The sequence below is a fragment of the Grampus griseus genome (genome assembly GCF_964374135.1).
Source record: "Grampus griseus genome assembly, chromosome: 11".
Lineage (NCBI taxonomy): Eukaryota > Metazoa > Chordata > Mammalia > Artiodactyla > Delphinidae > Grampus > Grampus griseus.
Window position 1 is genome coordinate 37,210,805 of NC_139005.1, and position 21,417 is coordinate 37,232,221.

The 21,417-nt window shown below is 41.8% G+C and overlaps 1 protein-coding gene across 1 annotated transcript in view; it reads right to left on the bottom strand.

Annotated features, from left to right (window-relative positions):
- SLC38A1 (solute carrier family 38 member 1) overlaps positions 1 to 21,417 on the bottom strand; it is a gene marked incomplete at both ends in the record, with an annotated part of 45,252 nt that overhangs the window by 9,434 nt on the left and 14,401 nt on the right. Inside the window, 6 exons of the mRNA XM_082665777.1 lie at positions 260 to 376; positions 498 to 556; positions 1,942 to 2,024; positions 3,006 to 3,087; positions 3,394 to 3,486; positions 4,939 to 5,012. Of these exons, the coding sequence (XP_082521903.1) occupies positions 260 to 376; positions 498 to 556; positions 1,942 to 2,024; positions 3,006 to 3,087; positions 3,394 to 3,486; positions 4,939 to 5,012 (508 nt within the window). The remainder of the gene's footprint in view (positions 1 to 259; positions 377 to 497; positions 557 to 1,941; positions 2,025 to 3,005; positions 3,088 to 3,393; positions 3,487 to 4,938; positions 5,013 to 21,417) is intronic.

A 21,417-nucleotide genomic window follows, 5' to 3' on the forward strand; every position in this document is an offset into this window, starting at 1 on the left:
GAGACAATTATCCAGAAAGAGGTTTTCACAGGGAATACTTAAGGCTGTCCTACACATAAACTGGGTAAAAGGGAGGATGAAATATACAATTTGTATATTTCTCCAAGGTCCCTAAATGGATTGTGGCAGTTGGAAGCAGTGATACAGTGTTCTTTTGAGAACAAACACATCAAAGACAGTTTAATCAAAAGAAGTCTGAGAAATACAAATGCCCTTAGCAGAAACACTCGTTTTTATATTTAAAGGATAAGAAACTTACCTTTGAATTGAAGGTAACATATTTTGGCGTACACATGCCAGCATTTGTTGAATTAGCACTTATTGTTGAATTTAGCTCTGAAACAATGCAGGGAATTTGAAATTTCTTGTATATAACCTAGTATTAAAAAATAAAGGAGAAACAATCAGACGTTATCACATAAAGCCAAATAATGCATAATTATTACATAGCATCATACTACAGCAAAACCAAGCCAACCATTTCAATCAGCACTTACCACAATTAGGAAAAAAACCATACAGCTCAAGGAAAATCCACTAGTATAGCCAAGATAGCCTAAAAAAAAAAGTTTAAAGAATTATTATGATTTCATCCATCACCTCTTTCAATGCATTCTTTCAAGCATAGTCTGGGGTTCCAATAGTATTCATACATGCTAGTATTAATACAAGATTATTTGATAGTGCTACCTTACTTGGCAAAAATGGTGACTTGAAATTAAAACATTATAGCATTGTGTTTTGATTCCAGTTCTTCCTGACACACTAGATAGAGAACACAGATTCCCAGGATCCAGGGGAAAAGACCTTCCCAAATTTGGCCATAGGTCTCTGTTGCTGTACTCGGATGGATTCCTATGGCCAAATCCCCTTTACTCCTTGATCCATTCAATAATTCTTGATTATGCACATACTGTATAAACACTGAATATACGCAGAGGAGAGGAAGTGCTTTCTAGGGAGAAACTGAACACCTGAGGATCTCCACCTTGCTCCCCTTGGAATGCCTGGGAGATCTCCAAGCACCATAACCTCCAGAAAGGCAGAGTTCAGTGGTCTCTGGGGGCTGCACTATTCTCACCCCTGGGGGAGAAGAGCCCTTCTCCACTAGCACTGAAAAGAGCTACATGTATATACACAGAAAAGCTTAAACACAGACTCAGAAACCAGATAATTAAGTAGCTTAAAAAAAAATCTACTTATAGGTCTCACAGAACAGCTACAGAGGCTTGGTATTTTTCATACAAAACAAACAATTATGGTTAGCAATCACTTTGGGAAGAACGTTAAATGTCTGCCTTGAATGAGCCCAGAATTAAAGGAAATGCATTTCAGAGGCTTTGGACTGGACGGCAGTCTGGCTGCATTATTCCACACACGAAATGTCCATAACATCAGGGACCCTGGTCTCCAAATACACACACACAAAAATGTCAAAACCAAATGGATATGACTTAGTGATTATCTACCACTTTTGACTTTTTGCTTCTCTCTCTCCCTTCAATGAAGCAAATAATTGAGACCGGTTAGACTCTGATAATTTTAAGAGTGATTCATAATACTTTGGGGTAAAAATATAAGCAACTTTCTGTCTTGATATCAGATGTGAAATTCTGCTCATCTAAATAATCAGAGTATGTAAGACCTTGTATGAGGAGAATTCCATTTCCTGGACTTTGTGCTTTTGGACAGAGCACTGTCTGTTGCTGGTCCCAGGACCTCCCTTCTTCCCTCCACAGCTTAGTAGAGGGATTGCTTAGGAAGTCACATACCAACCAGTGTTTTTATCCCATGTTAAAGTCAAGCCTGATTAATACTTGTAATTTATCACTCATTTAATCTTTACCCCACAAGTGAAAGCAGAGGGCAAAGTTGTTCGTTTTTATTAGGTTTCTGATTCACCTGGGTATTGCAGAGACTATAAGAAAAGCAAGCTCTTACCTAAGTTCTTCAAGAGACACAGAGGGAGAATTATGCCAAAGGTAACTACCACCACCAGAAGGCGGCCATCCACGTACCAGGCTCTGAAAGGCATGTAAGCAGTTAGGTCACATTTTCTTAGAAAGTGACTTTTCTTTCCTCACACATAAAATTTCACAGTATTTAAACTTTGTTAACTATTACTAATGTTTACCATTAGCTTTTATCATTATTCAGGTTTTATCCAACCACTTTGACCCAACCACTAGTCACTTACTATCATCTCTCTCCCCCAGGCAGCAGCAGAAGAGATACTGCCTCCCCCCTCACTCCCACTGGCTAAGCATGCCTTTCCTCTGAATTATTTACATCGTTTCAAAGCTGATGCACACATTACGTTCTGTCAGATTACAACTTCTCTTCTCAATTATTTAAAGAGAAAGTTCCTTTCTGTTTTGCTTGGCTAATATCACCGCAAAACAAGTCACCACAGGTAGCCATTGCTTTCTCCCTAATCCCTTGTATTTGACCTTGAATCCTGATGAAAGAACACTAGGAACTCTGGTTTCTACGATTCTCCCTTGAAAGAAAACAGAGAAACTAAGACTGACAAGAACTGTTAAACAAGAGGTAGTCAAAACACAGGATGCACTAAACGCAGCTGCAACATTTTCCAAGGTTAGCTGCATCTTTAATGAGGCTGGCTCACGTCAGTTCTGCTCCCCAAATGCTCTGTCCCTTCTTTAAGGAAGAGACTCGGGTCTCAATCTTGCTTGTTCCACTTCTGTGTCAAAAATACTCCACATCTGTTCTATTTCATAGAAACTGGATGTAGATTTCAAGCTCTTGGGAAATTGCAGCACCTAGCGTTTACAGCATGACCGATGAATCTACCTTTTAAATGCTCAGGTTCAAATGGCTCTGCCTGCTTCCTTCATTTATATACCCCCAGAAACAACAAACCAAGAAAAAACAGCCTAGGGAAATCTTTGTTTCTGCAGTCGTCATAAAACAAAAACGTTGGTTAGCCCACATTTCAATTAAAAGCATTTTAATTATCTCGCAAACAACGGTCTATAACTTACGAAAATGTCTCTTCCTTTCCCATTAGAAACTTTATGGCAGAGGGTAGTTCATTTTTTACTATGAAGAGGTAGCTCAGCATTGCTAGAGGAAAATGAGAACATTTTTAGAAAGAGGATACTGAGGCTCACGTTGCAAGCTATATAAAAGGTCACCAGCCTGTTCCTAGACTAACCTTCAATAAGACACAAAGACAGCTGTAGACACTGTCCCAGTGTCCTTGGTTGTTAAGCGACTACTGTGCCTGCTGGACTTTCCAAGCGCCATTTTAGCAATGAGAATGATACTGCTTGAATTATGTTAAAATTCATGTGGCCACCCAACCACCGGGATTAGAAAGAAATAATAATGTTCACAACATTAATGTATAGAAAAACACGATGTTTTTACCTCCAGTGTTCTGTAGGGAGGTGGCCCCAAAGATGACAAGTTTCCCTGTGGTGCCAAAGACCTGTTCTCCCAGCTTTTCGTAAACCATGCAGCCTGTTTAAAAACCACAGTTGAGAACAGAAGAAATGACAGAGTTCCCTATGTTAGAAATAGCCAAGATTTCATCATTCTATTGACGATTCCCCAAGTTATTGTGTCTTTATCAAAAATCACACAAATAGCCTTCTTGGCTTTGCAAGGGTTAAGGCATTCTCATTACAAAACAACCCCTTGACATTTTTGAATGTCAGACATGACCACGATTTTTTCTTTTTCAGGTTGGCTACAAAAGCACTGCAAATAAACGATGAGGCCATAAGACTTATTTGTTTTCCTGTCTCAAAAGTCTCCCTGCTTTACTGGGGGGGAGTTCCCACTCTGATCTTATCCTCAGGTCTGGTGTGTATCATTAAAATAAAAATTTGATTTAAAAATAAAAATCCTGATGCTTGGGAAGAAAAGTTCCTTTTGAATGAATTACCTGAACTGATTAGGCTAACAAGGAATTATCTTAGTAATATTCCAACAATGCCTCATGGGTCCTAAATACAGTAACAAGCTTAGAAAATGTAATAACCACGACATCAGAATTCTGACCTTTGATAAAATTTAGTTCAGGGATTTGCAACTCACAAAAGAGGGAAGCAGATAACTCTGTCAAGAGAATAATTTGGCCATGGCAAAATTCTAAAGTGGTCAACCGGCTCATCTCAATAAATACTACAATGTTAAACCATTCATTTAAGAAAATGGGTTTATACTTCTTTGTAACAGTTCAGCTCGCGTTTTTCAAAAGGTTCACAGGAAGCAATATGAGTCAGACTACAATTAAACTTTTGTTTATTCTCTCATAAGACTGGTGTTTAAACTAGACAATGGTTAGATCTGCAGTTTATTAGAAAATGTTCCAGTTAAATGGAGTCATCTACTTACAGTAATAGTCGGCCAATGTGGTTTTAGCTAAAGTAAAAGTCAAAGTATTACACACATAATCCAGTGTCCCAGGAACAGAAAATAAACACTTCAGGTATTACACTGCCCAGAGAACCTGAAGTCTTTTCACAGCACACTCACTCCCACATTGCATTGGGAATCCCGTTTTCTCCTTGGAATATGCACGAAAGGGAATGAAAGCTCTGTTTACTTTTGAAACCTTGGAGGCTATCATATAAAAACATGGGATCCTTGGTCTGATTTTATAAGGACCTAAGGAAAAAGCCGAGGCCTTTAAAATGAAGTCATCTTAAACTAGAAAAGCAGGTATAACTGAGGGTTCTCTTTAAATGGCAATGTTATTTGCTCATTGCTCATAACAAGTTAACTTATATGTTGCTCTATCCACTCCTCTAGGTAAATTCCTCTACAGGTCTTCCAGTGACGACAGGTCAAAGTACTGTTTTTCTTTAATAATCAAGTTGCTGAACAGGGAGAGTATCATTTGTTCACAGTATCACCATGAGAATCAGTTACCCTGGCTTCACAAAACTAGACGTGCTATCAGCTTACCTGTTTCCTTTGAACAGATCAACAGAAGGTTGATTGAATATATAGACAGCAGTGTTACTGAAGTCAGAAGTATCCTAAAGCAAAGAAAATAAGTCTTGTGATAACCGTAAAGAACACAGACCCTGACCTCACATTGCATTGGGTTGGCCAAAAAGTTCGTTCAGGTTTTGCGTACCACGTTACGGAAAAACCCGAATAAACTTTTTGGCCAAACCAACAGAAAGGCCAAGGCTGATTTAGATGTTATATGGTTAACGCTATTCATTGACAGGATCCAGATACTGGAACCTATTAGTCACACCCTCCTTAACATCCTCAATAAAAACGTTCTACCAAGTAAAGAACTGCTCATTAGAATGTAACTCCAAGAATTCAAATGCTTTGTAATCCTAAGCGTAAACAGAAATAGCTTTCTGGGATCATTTCAGTTGAGGCCACTTTAAAACAACATTGTGAAAGAAAGCTTTTGTGGTCTATGGTGCACTTGCTGTGACACCCCCGTGAGGAAGTGTGAGAGAGGGGCGTGAGGGTGGGAGTGGGGTGAGTGGGGATGTTGAGGGAAAGGCTTTCAGTGACCCTTAGGTCCAGGATCACGTGACTGTGGGCACCTTGCTTGATGTCTCCCATCCCTCGCCTATAACAGAAGGCCAAACAGTGTCTAGGTTCTTTTCACCTAATTACTTTATGGCTATCTTTGAATCTATACATTAGACCACTGAGATAATTCACTTTTTTTTGCACCTGGTTCCTCTTAAAATAATAATAAGTTTCCCTCTCTTAACGGATGGGAAAAGTTTGACAACCAAGCGGAATGACAAGACTTTGTTGAACGACAAACTCATGTTTTTGTTTTAGTACATCTGGCTCATTATCAAACCTTCCTCGAGAAAAAGCACAGTTAGAATGATGTGGGAGATGGCATAGATTATTTCTGAATCGTTTGGTTAAAACAGACCTAAGAATTGCAAATAAAGCTTATTTATTTAAAGAACTAAATTCCAGCCCCCTAGATAAGACCGCTCACTTCCTGATGTAGGGAAATATGTCCCAGGAACAATGCATTACTGCAACTGATTCCATGTTTGAGTAATTAAGGCAATTCTTTTTCTAGCAAGTACTGCTGAGCGGTGCTTGGCGTCTTGTGCAATTCTCTCTGCGTGGGCCTCTTCCCAGCCCTTCCCCCACTCCGCACACCTGCTGAACCACTGCTCAGATGTCACCTCCTCAGGTACCTTCCCTTGCCCCAGGCAGAAACACTGCTTCTTAGCTTTCTCTTGTCTCGTGGCATTTTGTTTCTCCTCTGTTTCAACCATGCGGAAATAAACGGGGGAGTACAGACAGCCAAGGGCAGAGCAGACGGACTGCCAGACACTGGCCAGAAACCATAAAAGAGTGACAGGGCTCGGCAGAAGTAAAACAAACACTGGGAGAAAGAATGGAAAATCTATGGGAGGAAGAATGGAAAATCTAACACTTCAGGTGAAAGTCCAACTGACCGGTTAATAAAGGGGAATTTAGGTTAAGATATGATTGTAAAGAAGTACATTCGGACATATATTGACTCAGATCCCTGAGTAAGAGGGTGAATAAGAGGGTAAGTCCCTTATTACCTATTCTGGTTAAGGGACACGAAAAACTGAGAGCAAGCATTTATTAAGCAATCCAGCAGTTTTGAGATCTGTAATAGAGCATGATTTGCTATGCTCTGCCGGAGAGTAAGAGACAGGACACATCTGTGGTATGATTTCTCCTTCATCTTATAAGATAATATTTATATTAAGGAAGCAAGCCTTGAGTTTCACTCAGAGTTCACTCATGTTGATACTGAACCCTAAGTGGCAACTTCCACAAGAGCCTGTGACGGGCCACAGGGGATTTCTGTGGCACAGAAGATCCTGGGCTACCAACTGGGGATAGAATGGATGCAATTTGAGGATTAGCCATGGGCTCTTCTGAAGTGACCCTGTCCTCTGTTGAATTGACTCTCCTGGGACTGACCTGGGGAGGAGAGGACATATTACCACTGGGCCCCAGGCTAATGAGTAAAGAGTATGACCTTTCGAAATATGTACATTGTAGGAGGGATAATTACTAACATCTACCTAATGGGTAACCAAAGGCCCTCAGCCAGGGAGAACTGGGTCCTCAGTAGCAAAAGAAACATTCTACGGAAACATCTGTTCCCCCAGCTGGTAGCCCTGGGACCACATGTTCTTGCACATAGCGGCTCTGAGCCATTCTTTTGGGTGGACTTCTCTGTAGATATGCTCAGCTGGCCTGTGGCCTTCGGCAAAAGAGAAAGGATTTCTTCATAAACTCGTTTCACCTCTTTTTCTTTTCCAAGTGGGAGAAAAGTGTTGATCAGGGAAGATTTTAGCAGGGAGCTCACCTATCTTCTTCCCCAAACTTAACAGCAGCAGAATGAGATCCTTCCACAGCGACGACAAGCCCCTTGCTCTCATGTCTGAGAGACATCACACCGCACCCCCGGCCAAACGACCCATAGTAAGTCTGACAGCCAATCCCTGGAGACCCTTTTCTCCATCCCTCCCAACATATAGACCTTCCCTTCCAAGACTGAAAACTAATATAAAGCAAAAACCTTTTTCTATCAGGTCACTAAAAGGCAACTTCTGTATGTAAAATTCTATCACTGCTTTAGCCTATAACAGAATCTAGCATTAATGGAATTAAAATTTAGAAAAGTATATCTCCCTATTTAGATTCTTGGAAAGAAGCAATAAAATATCGAATTGGTTATCACAGATCCTAGAATAGTTTAAGGGGATCCAGTAGGAGCTGACATCTGAAAGAAAGAGCAGGGAGAATGACTCGTGAGACTAAGGACTTATTTGAACATTTCTTCTATCTTGAGCATGACTGTGCCCCTATTTACACACGTAAATATTTGTACATATAGTTTGGTTTCCTGGAGGAGAAACATAAGCTGGTATTCCTGTGCTAAGAGGAACAGAAGTGATTCATTTTTTTTCATTTCATCTGGGTATCATGTAAGCTTTCACACAGCTAACCATTGACCAAAAGTTTCCATATGGTTGGGGCAAAAGCTGCTCGCTGAAAAAGGCATGTTTCAATGGGAACCAAACCTCAACAACAGGCAACTGAGTCGTCAAGGTATTAATAGTTCAGACTGATGTTCAGCCTTGAAGAGAAGGGGACCTAGAACATATGACTGAACACGGGCCCTGGGGAAGCAGTGGCGGGAGAGTCAGTCTCGCGAAGAACGTGTTCAGGGATTTTGAGAACCCTCATGTGTCAGCGATACTTTGAAAAACGTGGTGCAGGGACATTCCAGTAGATTTTGTGTCCCGAGAAGAAAGAGGCTGGTTAGGAAACAGAATTCTAGACTCCTGGACTGGGGAGAGACCTTCAGAGACTACCCTGCCCAGCTTTTCAGGCAGGATGGGAAACCTCTATGCTCTGTGCCCACACTTAGGCATCCAGGTCTGCAAAGTCTTCTGTCAGGGGACACATATGCAACCCATCCTGCTTCTGGAAAGTGCTGTGCACTGGAACTGAGGCTGAGCTGAAACTTCTGCTGCTATGTTTATCTTGGGTCCTTATTTTACCCTCTGGACCTACTTGAATCTACTTGAAATCTAGCCCCTCCTCCACCTAAAGGTCCATCTGACGGTGCTCATTTTAAGATGGTGCTCTTTGACTTTAACTTCTCCAGTACTTTCAGCTCTTCATCCTGTGATGGAGTGTTCAGCTGTTTACAGCTCAGTCGTGGTCCAGTTTCTCATCCATCCTTTTTAACGGCTGTGAGCCTAGAAAAGCAGGATGCTCTCACATTAGTTTTGATCCAGACCGTGCAAAGCACAGTAAGATTACTAATTTGAGTTGGACATCCTGCTTTTTTTTTTTTTATTCTTTTTATTAGTAATGTTGAGCATCTTTTCATGTGCCTCTTGGCCATCTGTATGTCTTTTTTTTTTTTGCTTTAATTTTTTTATACAGCAGGTTAGTTATCTATTAGTTATTAGTTTTCTATTTTATACATATTAGTGTATATATGTCAATCCCAATCTCCCAATTTATTTCACCCCACTCCCCTACCCCTGCTTTCCCCACTTGGTGTCCATATGTTTGTTCTCTACATCTGTGTCTCTATTTCTGCCTTGCGAACTGGTTCATCTGTACCGTTTTTCTAGATTCCACATATATGCGTTAATATACGATATTTATTTTTCTCTTTCTGACTTATTTCACTCTGTATGATAGCCTCTATGTCCATCCACGTCTCTACAAATGACCCAATTTCGTTCCTTTTTATGGCTGAGTAATATTCCATTGTATATATGTATCATATCTTCTTTATCCATTCGTCTGTTGATGGGCATTTAGGTTGCTTCCATGACCTGGCTACTGTAAATAGTGCTGCAGTGAACACTGGGGCGCATGTGTCTTTTTTTTTTTTTTTTTTGCGGTATGTGGGCCTCTCACTGTTGTGGCCTCTCCCATTGAGGAACACAGGCTCCGGACGCGCAGGCTCAGCGGCCATGGCTCACGGGCCCAGCCGCTCTGTGGCATGTGGGATCTTCCCGGACCGGGGCACGAACCTGCGTCCCCTGCATCGGCAGGCGGACTCTCAACCACTGCGCCACCAGGGAAGTCCTGCATGTGTCTTTTTGAATTATGGTTTTCTCTGGGTATATGCCCAGGAGTCATCCTGCTTCTTTTAAGGCAAACTATTTTGGTTTTCATTTTTATGGAAGCAAGTCACACTTTTCATTCTTGTTGAGCTTCTGGGGGAACTGCTGTTAGGCCAGTCTTCCTGGTTCCATCCTGTGCACTTCTTTTTTTTTTTTAAGCCAAGTATAAGGCTCTGCACTTATTTTCATTACCTTTTATCTTTCCAGTCTTGTGATATTTTTAAAATTGTTATCCTTTTTACTTACGTATCAACTACCTCATCCAGCTTCCTATCTTGAGTCTGCCTTCATCCAAGTCACTGGTTCTTTCTGAACGGAACAAGCCCATCTGGAAAATGGCCCACTGTCCGGCCAACTGCTCCAGCCAGACACCTGGAGGTCATCCCTGACTTCTCATCTACTCACTCATCGCTCATCTCTAATTCACCGGCAAATGTCCTATCATTTCCGCCTCTAAAATATATCCCAAATCCATACGTTTCTTTTTTTTCCCATCTCCACAGCCACTACTCTAATCCAAGCCACTGTCATCTTTAATTTCTGGGCAACTGTGATAACCTGTTTCCCTTTTCTTGACCCCTCTGATCCATCCTCCATCCAGCAGCCAGAGGTATCTTTTTGTTCTATTGCTTTATTATGTTTCTTCACCACTAGACTGTAGGACAGGCCACGATGGTTTAATTCACAGTCATGGCCTGTCCTACTTACCTGTTTGCTTCCAATACCAAACACAGCACATAGCGGACTCTTGGCTAAGTATAAGTGAATTTACAAAGATTAGAATCTCATCTGTAAGCCACGTGAGATGCCAAATATCTTGCTAAAATCAAGGTACACTCTGCTTAAGCCGGTTTGGTGACCTACCAGTTCACTCTTTCTTTTTTTTTCTGAAAAAGAATTTATTTTTATTGAATTTTTAACTTTAATTAAATTAATTTATTTATACAGCAGGTTCTTATTATACCAGTTCACTCTTATCTCAAAAGATGAAGTTAGGTTAGCACGACTATTTAGGAAAACCTTATTTGCCCCCAGGGAGCAGTATTTTCTGCAGTAATTGCATGTAAATAAGCTATTTAATAATCTGCTCTAGAATAATGTTTGGGATACACTTTTTACTACTTTTGAAAGCTGGGATGAAATTGGCCCATTTCCAGTCCTCTGGCAATACTCCGTGATTTTTCTTTTTTAATTCATATGCTTTTTTAAAACAATTATTTATTTGTTTTTGGATGAGTTTGGGTCTTCATTGCTGCGTGCGGGCTTTCTCTAGTTGCAGTGAGTGGAGGCTACTCTTCGTTGCGGTGTGAGGGCTTCTCACTGCAGTGGCTTCTCCTGTTGTAGAGCATGTGCTCTAGGTGCACGGGCTTCAGTAGTTGTGGCTCACAGGCTCTAGAGTGCAGGCTCAGTAGTTGTGGTCCACGGGCTTAGTTGCTCCACGGCATGTGGGATCTTCCCGGACCAGGGCTCGAACCCGTGTCCCCTGCACTGGCAGGCAGATTGTTAACCACTGTGCCACCAGGGAAGTCCCTCCATGATTTCTTAAATATTCCTAGATATTTTTACTCTATTTGCTGCAAGAAAATTTTGACTCACACATTAAAACAACGAACATCTAAACATCTATCCTAAAAACATTTATCTGTCATTGTTTTGAATCATATTGATAGGACTACGATTCTTGTTCTTCTATAATTTACCCAAAGATTATATGGATAATGTTATAAAAAATTTCATTTTTTAAAGTATTTTATGCTAATGAAATGGAAAGCTGTGACAATAAATGGAACCAACACACTTAAGGCAACTGAAATGTTCTATGCCATGGTTGTGGTGGTGATTCCACAACTCTATTTGGGTAAACTAATCAAATCTTATCCTTTAAATGGGGAAATTTTATAAATTATATCTCAAAAAAAAAAAAAAGAAAAAAGAAAAAAACCCAACCTCCCAGCACTTTAAGGGAGATGAGACTATCTTTTAACAGCCCAGCTATATAACGAGAAATCATACGACATCCTTCAACCGAGCGTCAGAGTCCTTGAAAGAGGTGAAGATGAAGCAGCCGTCACTGCTGCGGATCCAGAAATAGCTCAGATGGGGGTGTTCAAGGCTGCCACGCAGGTGAGGGCTTTCAGCTCTTCCAGGACCCGCTCCTCTCAAAAAAGAGAGAACCCTTACCAACCCTCCCAGCATGACTCCTCCTGTCCTCTCCTTTGCCAGAGTTCAAAGCAGCTATTCTCACATTTCAATGTGTATATACGTATCTCCTTAGGAGCTTGTTAAAATGAAGACTGTCATTCTGTAGGTCTGGGATGGGACCTGAGGTTCTGTTGGTGCTCACAGGCAGTGTTGATGCTGCTGGTCCATGGACCGGCCTGGAGCAGGCGGGATGGGAAGCTGCCAGCTCTGGTCCCCCGGCATATCCATCTCAGTGTTTCTGTTTCTCACAACCTCCGAACCAGCGCCACCACACTGCCCGCCACGCTGCCTGCAGGTATTCAGCGTGAATACCTGCGACACGGATCCCACCGCTGTCCAGGTGAGACTGCACTGAAGGGAAGCATTTACAGCTGAACCATTACCATTCCTGTGAGTCCCTGACCGGCGCTCAGTGTGATAGCGAGTCCTGTCTGCTTCCTTTGGTCGACTTCCTAAGGGTAGTAGAGCATTACTTACCTCACCAGGATATATATTTTTAAAGTATTTTCAACTCCACATTCTTCCCCACACTGCCATGTCTTTCCTTCCAAAAGGGACCCGAGGCTCACCACACTATATAATCCTTCCTCTTCTAAACGTGGCTGAAAGTATAAAAGTTTTTTCTTTTTTTTTTTGTTTTTTTGTTTTTTGTGATATGCGGGCCTCTCACTGTTGTGGCCTTTCCTGTTGCGGAGCACAGGCTCCGGACGCGCAGGCTCAGCGGCCATGGCTCACGGGCCCAGCCGCTCCGCGGCATGTGGGATCTTCCCGGACCAAGGCACGAACCCTTGTCCCCTGCATCGGCAGGCGGACTCTCAACCACTGCGCCACCAGGGAAGCCCAAAAGTTTTTTCTTTTTAATAATGTCCAGAGATGCTTGTTTTATTTCTTACCAGCTGACTGCATTTCAGGCTGGTGACATCAAGTAACAGTTTAATTACCACTAATTTTGTACCTCTGAACTACAAATCAACAATACAACTCAGCAAGGAGCAATGGGGTCAACGTCTAACTGGGAGGGGCTGGGTTTTCCAAACAAATGGTTTTGGTTGACAGGGTGCCATGGGTGGAGCCACAAGGGCAAGGCCTGAGATCGTTTGGGAGACCCTGACACCTGGTTGAGAGAGGCTGAAACCCTGTGAATCCCTAGGCCAAGCCCTCCATCCCAAATCCTAAGAGCACAGCTATAACCTTCCTTTTTGTGGTCAGTTCAGCCCAAACAAGGAGCTGAGGCTGGGCCTAGCAAAGTGGATCTGGGGCCTACTTTTAGCTGATCTGTCCTCCACCTGCACTCCCAACCTTAGGGCACAGCTCTTTCTGCAGGTTCTTAGGAAAAAGCCAGGCTTCTGTTAATTTCTTGTCTCTTTTTAGTTCTGCTTTGAGAAGAAAATGGAACATCGGTAACCAAGGATGGGCACAGGCATCTCAGCAGAGCTCCAGTGGCCCCGGAGCCCACAGCAGGGATGAGTCAGGTCTACGCTGGTGAGTGGTGCTCCTCTAGGAACACAGGGCCACTGCATCCTCCTGGGAGAAGGTCCAAGGGGAAGAATTCATTAATAACATTCCAAGCTAGTAGGAGCTGTTCATCTGAGAAGGCAGAAACTGGGAGAGGGTCAAGATCAAAGAAGAGGGCTTCCCTGGTGGCGCAGTGGTTAAGAATCCGCCTGCCAATGCAGGGGGCATGGGTTTGAGCCCTGGTCCGGGAAGATCCCCCATGTCGCGGAGCAACAAAGCCCGTGCGCCACAACTACTGAGCCTGCACTCTAGAGCCTGCGAGCCACAACTACTGAGCCCACGTGCCACAACTACTGAAGCCCGCGCGCCTAGAGCCGGTGTTCCGATTCAAGAGAAGCCACTGCAATGAGAAGCCTGTGCACCACAATGAAGAGTAGCCTGCGCTCACCGCAACTAGAGAAAGCCCGCACGCAGCAACAAAGACCCAACTCGGCCATAAATAAATAAATAAATAAATAAATTTTAAAAAAATCAAAGAAGAAAGAGCTAGAAAGGAGGGATGAGCAATTCGTTCTTATCACGTGGGAGGCACTCCATCCAAGTAAGCAATTACTACATGAATTGTTACTGTAGTTCCTCTTCTTTTTCTCACCAGAAAATTACACAACTTTCCTTTGAGTTCTGGAGATCCCCTGCCCAAGAACCGACTGACAAGCTGGTGTTTTTCTCTGAGACCAAGACAGACCAAGTCATTTAGGAAAGGCTGGTCTCAGCAGCATCTCTACGCTGAGGCTTCACGTGGCCGCGGCTCCCACCGTGCTCAGCCTGTGCTCACGGGTGTCTCTGAGCCATAGGGCTCTGCAGATGCATGCTGGCACCCGAGGCAGGGCCGGAGCACCCATGCTCCGCCCCTTGGTGCCCACAAAATCCTTCTTGAATTGAAAAGTATCCTAACGTTCTAATGTTATTTAATCATGCAAGTACCTTTGTTTATATATTCTTTGATATCCTCAGTGCCAGGGAGAGTGTCTGGCACATAAAATGTACCAATAAATATTTGATGAATAAATGAATTATTTGATGAAAAAATATAAAACTTTTACCATCCTCATGATTAGAAGAGCCCACATAAAAACTACCTTGCTGGACGAAAAGTGGTCTTTGTTGCTCGTCCTGCTTTTATCTAACATCATCTCCCAGCAAACCACAGCCCCTCACTCCTAAACTCACAGACATAGATGCTCATCACCTGCAAGAAAATGTAAAACACCAGGACAAGGTAACTGGACAAATGGTAGGAAACATTCTGTTTTCTGGCCAATCATCTTTCTCCAGTCCTTCCCTGGGGTGCGGGTCTCTCCCAAGCTCTCTTCTACCTCCTTCCTTTCTTCCACATTTCCAGGCTGTCTCTGCCCTCCTGCACTTTCCTCCCCACTTTCTCATTCACCTCTGATCTCCACTCACTCTGCTGCTCTTCCATTCCACCCCCATTCTTCCTATGAGAAATATCTCTATGAAGTGAATAAAGATTTAAAAACACTGCTGAAGAGAGTGCCAGTGGGGGATGAGGGAAGGGCTGGAGAGCTCACCGAGGATGAAGTTCAAGTGTCACCCATCGAGAGCTCAGATTCAGGGCTTTTCCGGGCCAGTGTGACAGAGCACCGGTGGAGGAAGGGAATTTCAGGTGTGGGGAAGACCTGAAGGGGTTTAAGCGAAGGACTGTGGCATCTAAGCTGGACAGGGAAGGAAGCACAGAGGTCCTCAATGACATTTAAGGCCAGGCACAGTGGGAGTATCCAAGGGGGGGCCCTTGGAGGGAAGTAGAGGAGGCTGCAGTCCGAAGCAGGGTGTTTGGAAGGTACGTGCAGGTAGGTGGTGCAGCCTTGTTCCTGTGCGGTGCCAGTGGGAGAGGCTTACGTGGAGAGGAAAGGGCACACAGAGAAAGTTTATTTAACAAGAGCTTAGATGGAAGAAGACACGTCTGAAAATTAGGAGAGGGGGACAAGCTGTTCTGAGACTCTAATTCATGAGGAAGTTATAAATATTTTGACAAATTCAAAATTATATTTTACATACAAATGTACCCCTAGAGCTTTCATTTACTTCAATGAGAATTCAGTATAATTAATAAAACACTATTGATCACCACTAATAATAAATTTAAGCGTATTCACTATGTTGGGCCCACACTAAGCACTTTTTACAATATTTTACTTATGAGTAGTACTATTACTATCTACCTTACAGATAAGGAAACTGAAGTTCAGAGAGGTTGAGTATTTTGTCCAAGGTCACAAAGTGAGCATCAGAGCCCTCAAACCCGGGTAGTCTGACTCGAGTCCTTACCCACCATGCTCTATTGTCTGCCAAAGTCAAGTGTGCACGGAAGGATGCCAGTGTAAAAAGCAAGACCCAAGCAGAAGACAAAAAACTTAGAGTAAAATATATCAAAATGTGAACAGAGCTTGTTTTAACAGTAAGACTTTGGGTGATTTCTTGATACTTTATTTTATGCATTTTCAAAACGGTCTTTAATGATTATCTTACTTTTGCAATAACACTATTAAAATGAAAAATAAAGGAAACTTTCAAATGAAAAGTATTATTATTCCAAACCCTTTTTGGGGTGTGTGCATTTGTTTAAGCCCCAAGCTCATTAATATAGTCCCTATTTCATTTAAGGAGCTCAAGAAATGCTTATGGAAAGGAGCAGAAACATCCAATTATTCAGACCCAAAGTAGACTTCTTAGTCACTACATCCTAATTAAATTTCAACATTCTGAGGGTCAGAGGACCAGCACACTAGGATCTAGTAGCATGTGATTATTTGTAATATTTACAAATTGAACTAGAGAATGAAAGGGATGGTTTTTAAAGGCTGGGCAGGGAACAGGTGAGGATCAATTATTTGTACAATTCCATTTCTTTCCGTGTAGGCAAATCGAACTTCTGTGCTGCAAAGTTTCTCTTAAACTAGCCTCACTATTGATTAGATATTTTGTTTTGTCTGAGGAAAGGAATATGCATCGCTGGTGACCAAACCAAATAATATCTAATACAATCCTAAAGAGAAAGAAGTGTTTAAAAGAGATTTGCGGAGAGAAATAGAATTTATCAGTTTAGTTGATGCTTTGAGAAGTTAAGAAAGTTAGGAGGAGGGCTGAGTTTAAATGAGGAAGTTGTACCAGCAAGAAAGAAAACCAGATGCCACCACCACTTCCTGTTTTTACCTACAGTCCTTGGTAGAAGGCTATCGGTTTTGTGGGCACTCCATTTATAACTCTAGACACCATTTCCTTCCTCTTCTTCCATTCCACAAGGATCACTGGTTTCTCTTCTCCTCAAACCTAGATCCTTACCTTTCAAAACGATGCCCCCTTTATCACACTCTAAAGTTGTGACTCCTGAGTGACAAGAATTCCATATAACCATTAGGTAAAGGAACATGCTGTACTTGGTGGGCATTTTGGACTTCCATTCCAGTAGGAATGATGGATTACGGGCTCCATTCACACTTTGCAACTCTGTTTCCATGGTAACAACGCACATTTAAGGAGAGATGGGAGAGTTAAGAGGAATACACCTTCGTTGCCCTCCCTTCCCCCATCCCACCCCCAACTGGTGTCATCCTGGGCAAGTTACTCAGCCTCTGTGAATCTTAGCTTCTTTATCTGTAAAATGGGGATGATAAATAGGGTTGTTATAAAGATTCCATGAAACAATGTATACTTTATAACTACCTTCTTTTTTTAACCCTTTAAAAAAGTAAAAGCCATACAAACAGAGGCTGCAGGTGGCTTTGGTTTTTGGGCTATAGTCTGCCGACCCCGATACAGATGTAGATCATTAATACCATGCGCCTGATGAAAGGTGAAGCGTGTGGCCATAGAACAAAGCAAAACTAACTGGCCCACATCAGGGCAGTTTTCTAATCTACTAAACCAACTACCACTCTATGAGTAAGAAAAGTTCAAGCTACTCTGGAAAGTCCAAATTTCTGGACTATTTGGATCAACTGTGCAGATACACATCTGTCCTACTGTAACCCGTAAGAGTAAATGTTAAAGGCATTCTACACATCACGGCCGTGAACAGTACTGTTAAAACCTTAGACAGTTTAGTTAAGTTGCCTCTTGCAGACTAAGAAAAACACGGGGCCCCAAAATGGGGGCCACGCTGCTGTCCTTGGGTAGTACCGGGGCACCCGATGCAACACAGCACAGGCAGGACTGAGTGAGCTCAGTGTACACGCTCTCGCACATTCGCACACACACAAACACACACACACACACACACACACACCACACTCCTACGTCTCTGGGGCCAAGAGAATCGATTTCTTGGAACCCCCCTTATCAGACACATATCAGATGACTCATCAACTAAGCATAACTGCTCAACTTTTAAAAACAGTGGGTGGGACCCATCGCCTACACTTGCCAACTCTGTTTACAAAACAGGCACTCATTTTGAGCACAACACCCCTTTCCCCTTTCCTATTTGCCCATTTCTGAAAAGTTCTTCATCCAGTGAATTTCAATAGAGTTCAATGGCACTGCCGCTGTCCTTTCTACATGTATTTCTAATGCTGGCAAGCCTGAATGTGCCACTGCTCCCCTTCCAGTATTATTGTTCCCAAAGAAGAGACTCTGATGCCAATGATTTTTGCTGCCAGCTGAAGGACAACAATTTTCCCTTCAAATCATTTCTAAGGAACGGAGACTATAACTCAAAGAATTTTGAAAACAAGTAAGCGACTGACGTAAGACGTAAGATGAGTGCGCCTCTACCCAGGGACCTCCTCGGATCATCAGAAGAGCAGCGTTTCCTATTGACTTCCTCTTCATCGCCCTGTTTTGGTATCACAAAATCCAATTTGGTCCTTCCTTAGGAGGCAAAGCATTGCCTGCTTAGGAGCCCACAGAGAAGACAACTTAACATTTACCAGGAATGACTTGAGAGATATCACACAAACCATCTTTGTTACTGCTAAAAGCAAAATTATCACCTTGGTGGGTGTGATTCAAACTTTTGGGAATATATGGAAAGTAACAGAGCAATGACAGTTCAAGAACATGCAGAGTATTTGCAAAGGTACACTGCAATCTCACTCCAATTTGGTAGAATTTGCTGAAAATGATTTAGAGACTCCAGAGAGTTATGCTGAGGCAGTTATCTGAGACTGCAAACCTCTTGAAAGAACAAGAAGCCCATTTTTGTGACACGATAGTAACGATCAAATAACTATAATATCTGAACAGGACTTAGGGCAATGTGCTGATGGGTCTGTTGTTCTAATTCCATTTCTGCCTACCCCTTATGCAGGCTGAATTGTAAAACACCGAATTTAAAGAGAGAAGGCACCTGGTAGTCTGATCTTTGTTTATAGAGTCCTCATTTTATAGATTTATCTTTACCGGCATGGCTATTTACTGATTTGTTTGTAAACACTGTGATTATAGACAATACAATGTTGCATCTTTTGGTAGGATAATGATTAGTGATAATGGTCCACAAAGGTAAATACTGAGAGAGAGAAGAATTCACCTACAACTGGAACAAACAATCCACCACAAAGTGAAGGTAATTGCTGTAAACTGACAATGACAATTACTGTCCTTTTTGCAAACAGCAATTTAGCAACAAACGCCCTTTTAGCAATGCAGTGCTAACCTCCTACAGTATTCCTTAACAGTCTCTAACTATTTTGAATTTTCAAATGAAGGAGGCATTCCCAGGAAAGTAACCAATGGGTGGTGAGTCCCTTCCTAAACTTCTATAATTTTCATTACATCTCCAGAGCCTACTTTAAATCTGAAGGTGAACTAAACCTCAGAGTTGATGTTTTCCCTCTGCTAAGTTTGCAAAATTATAAGAGCCATTGTTTGCCCTAAAGCCTTGTAAGACTATGTAAGACTATGCTAATTTTTACATATTCTTTCATTTCAGGGAAACTTTATTGAGAATCAGCTATAGGCAACCACTGTTCTAGATCCTGTCGTGGGGAAAGAGACAAGGAAGACATTAATCCTGCCCTTGTAGGGCTCAGTGTTCAATAGGGAACAAAATATATACGCCTAAATAATGGAAGTAATACTTGCTATTAGAAAGATAAAGGCTACACCAAAAAGAGAAGGAAGGGAGATCTTTCCTTCCACCTGGGAGGATCAGAGAAACACTTTTGGAGATGGCATCGGACCTGGGTCTCATGGGACCATCAGGATTCAGAAGCACAGGGACGGCATGGGAGGGGCGTGGCAGAAAGGCCGAGGTGATGGGCACGGTGCCGGCAGCCCCTACAGAAGAGAGGGAGGCTGGTGTAGCTGATGCAAAGGCCGTCTGCAGGCAAGTGTGGTGAAAATGCAGTTTGGAGCAGGTGGCACTGTACTGATCGCTCATTCTAGCTCTTGTGGTCTACATAGTGACACCGAAAATATTTTTTTCTCAAGTTTTTTGCAGGAAAGAGAAAGAGGAAAAATCTTATCGCAGTGATTTGAAGTTCTCTAAAAAACAGTTTTCTCAACTAGGTTCTTCCCCTAAAGCACATGGTAAAAAGATACTTTAAAGAGTGTAAACTTTCCACTCCCACTCCACCCCCAGACCGCGTGTCACCCTCCAGAAGTAGCCACTGTCAACAGTTTTCTTGTTTACCCTCCCGAACAGTCTAATATATGCACATATTACGCAATCTACCCCCATCCTCACTTCCACCCAATATTCAGTTTGTTTTTAATTTTTCAACACCAGTACATGTAAGTCTATCTTACTCCTTTAAATAGTAGTCTAATATTCCATTTTATGGAACTACTATGGTTATTTAACCAATTCCCTAATAACAAACTTGATGTTATTTGACTTTGCTATTTCTTGGTTTTCAATTCTTAATTACAAAAAGTTTAGTTAAAGCCCTGGAAGGAATTAAGTTCAAGGGCAGTGGGAAATCTTAAATAGCACATGAGGCGAAGTCAGGCACAGATATGACAAATATGAAGCAGTTCAAAAAGTTTACTGGTTTTACAATATACTAGAGGCATGTATTGTACTTGCTGCGACCAGGAACATGACCACTCCTGATACACAATTTCGTACCCTTGGTATTGCTGAACTATTTTCATTACAATAAAGGTGACGGTTCTTGGTGGAACAGTCGTAAAATAGTTCAGGAACACTGACTGATTTTACAAGGTGACTTTAAAGAGCTAAAGGATTAACTTGCAAGTATCCATTGATAAGAATAAAATTTGTCTCAAGAAGTACATTAATAATGTAAGTTTGGCTTCTGAAGTCATCACTAAAAGGCAGTATAGTGTCTTAGATCACTCAGGTTCTAGACTCAAGAAATCCTGGATGAAACATGGAACCCTGGCTCCCCTATTTTCTAAGTTGTTACTAAGCCTCAGTTACTTCATCTGTAAAATGGGGCTAACATTTACTTCATAGTGTTGTTGGTGGGGATTAGATGAGATAACATGGTATATATAGTTACCATTCAATAAATGTTAACTATTATTTGGTAACTACCTAATTAATACTTTAACAAACACTTAGTACATAGTGTTACTATGTACCAGGCACTGCTGGTACTCTCTCCATCTCCGTCTCTCTCTCTTTCTCCCTCTCTCTCCCTCCCTCCCTCTCTCTCTCTCTCTCTCACACACACACACACACACACACACATACACACACGCTCACTCAGTTTCTTATAGCAGCCCTATAGAGTTGTACTAACTAATAAATGTCTTCTTGCGTGCCACTTTTCAAAGTGTGCTTTTAGATACGTTATCTTTTTTATTCTCACAACCACTACCCCAGTGAGAAAGAAAATGGAAGACACCAAAAAAGGGCAGGAATTATAATCAACCAAAATAAAATTTAAACGATTGTTTCATTCAGACTGTAACATTGTTTCACAATTATCATTTCAAACAGATTGTTTACAAACTCAGTGTTTATGATAAACTATGACATCTCTTTGAGCTCCCAGCAATGTCATGAATTACATTCTCATTTTTCCTGGTTTTAAACTTAAAGGTTACATGATTAAAATAATAATAAATAATAATGATACATGCTAAGAAGTTATGGGAAAATATAAAGCATTTATTACTTTATCAGATTCCATACGGTGTAATAAACCTCTCATTT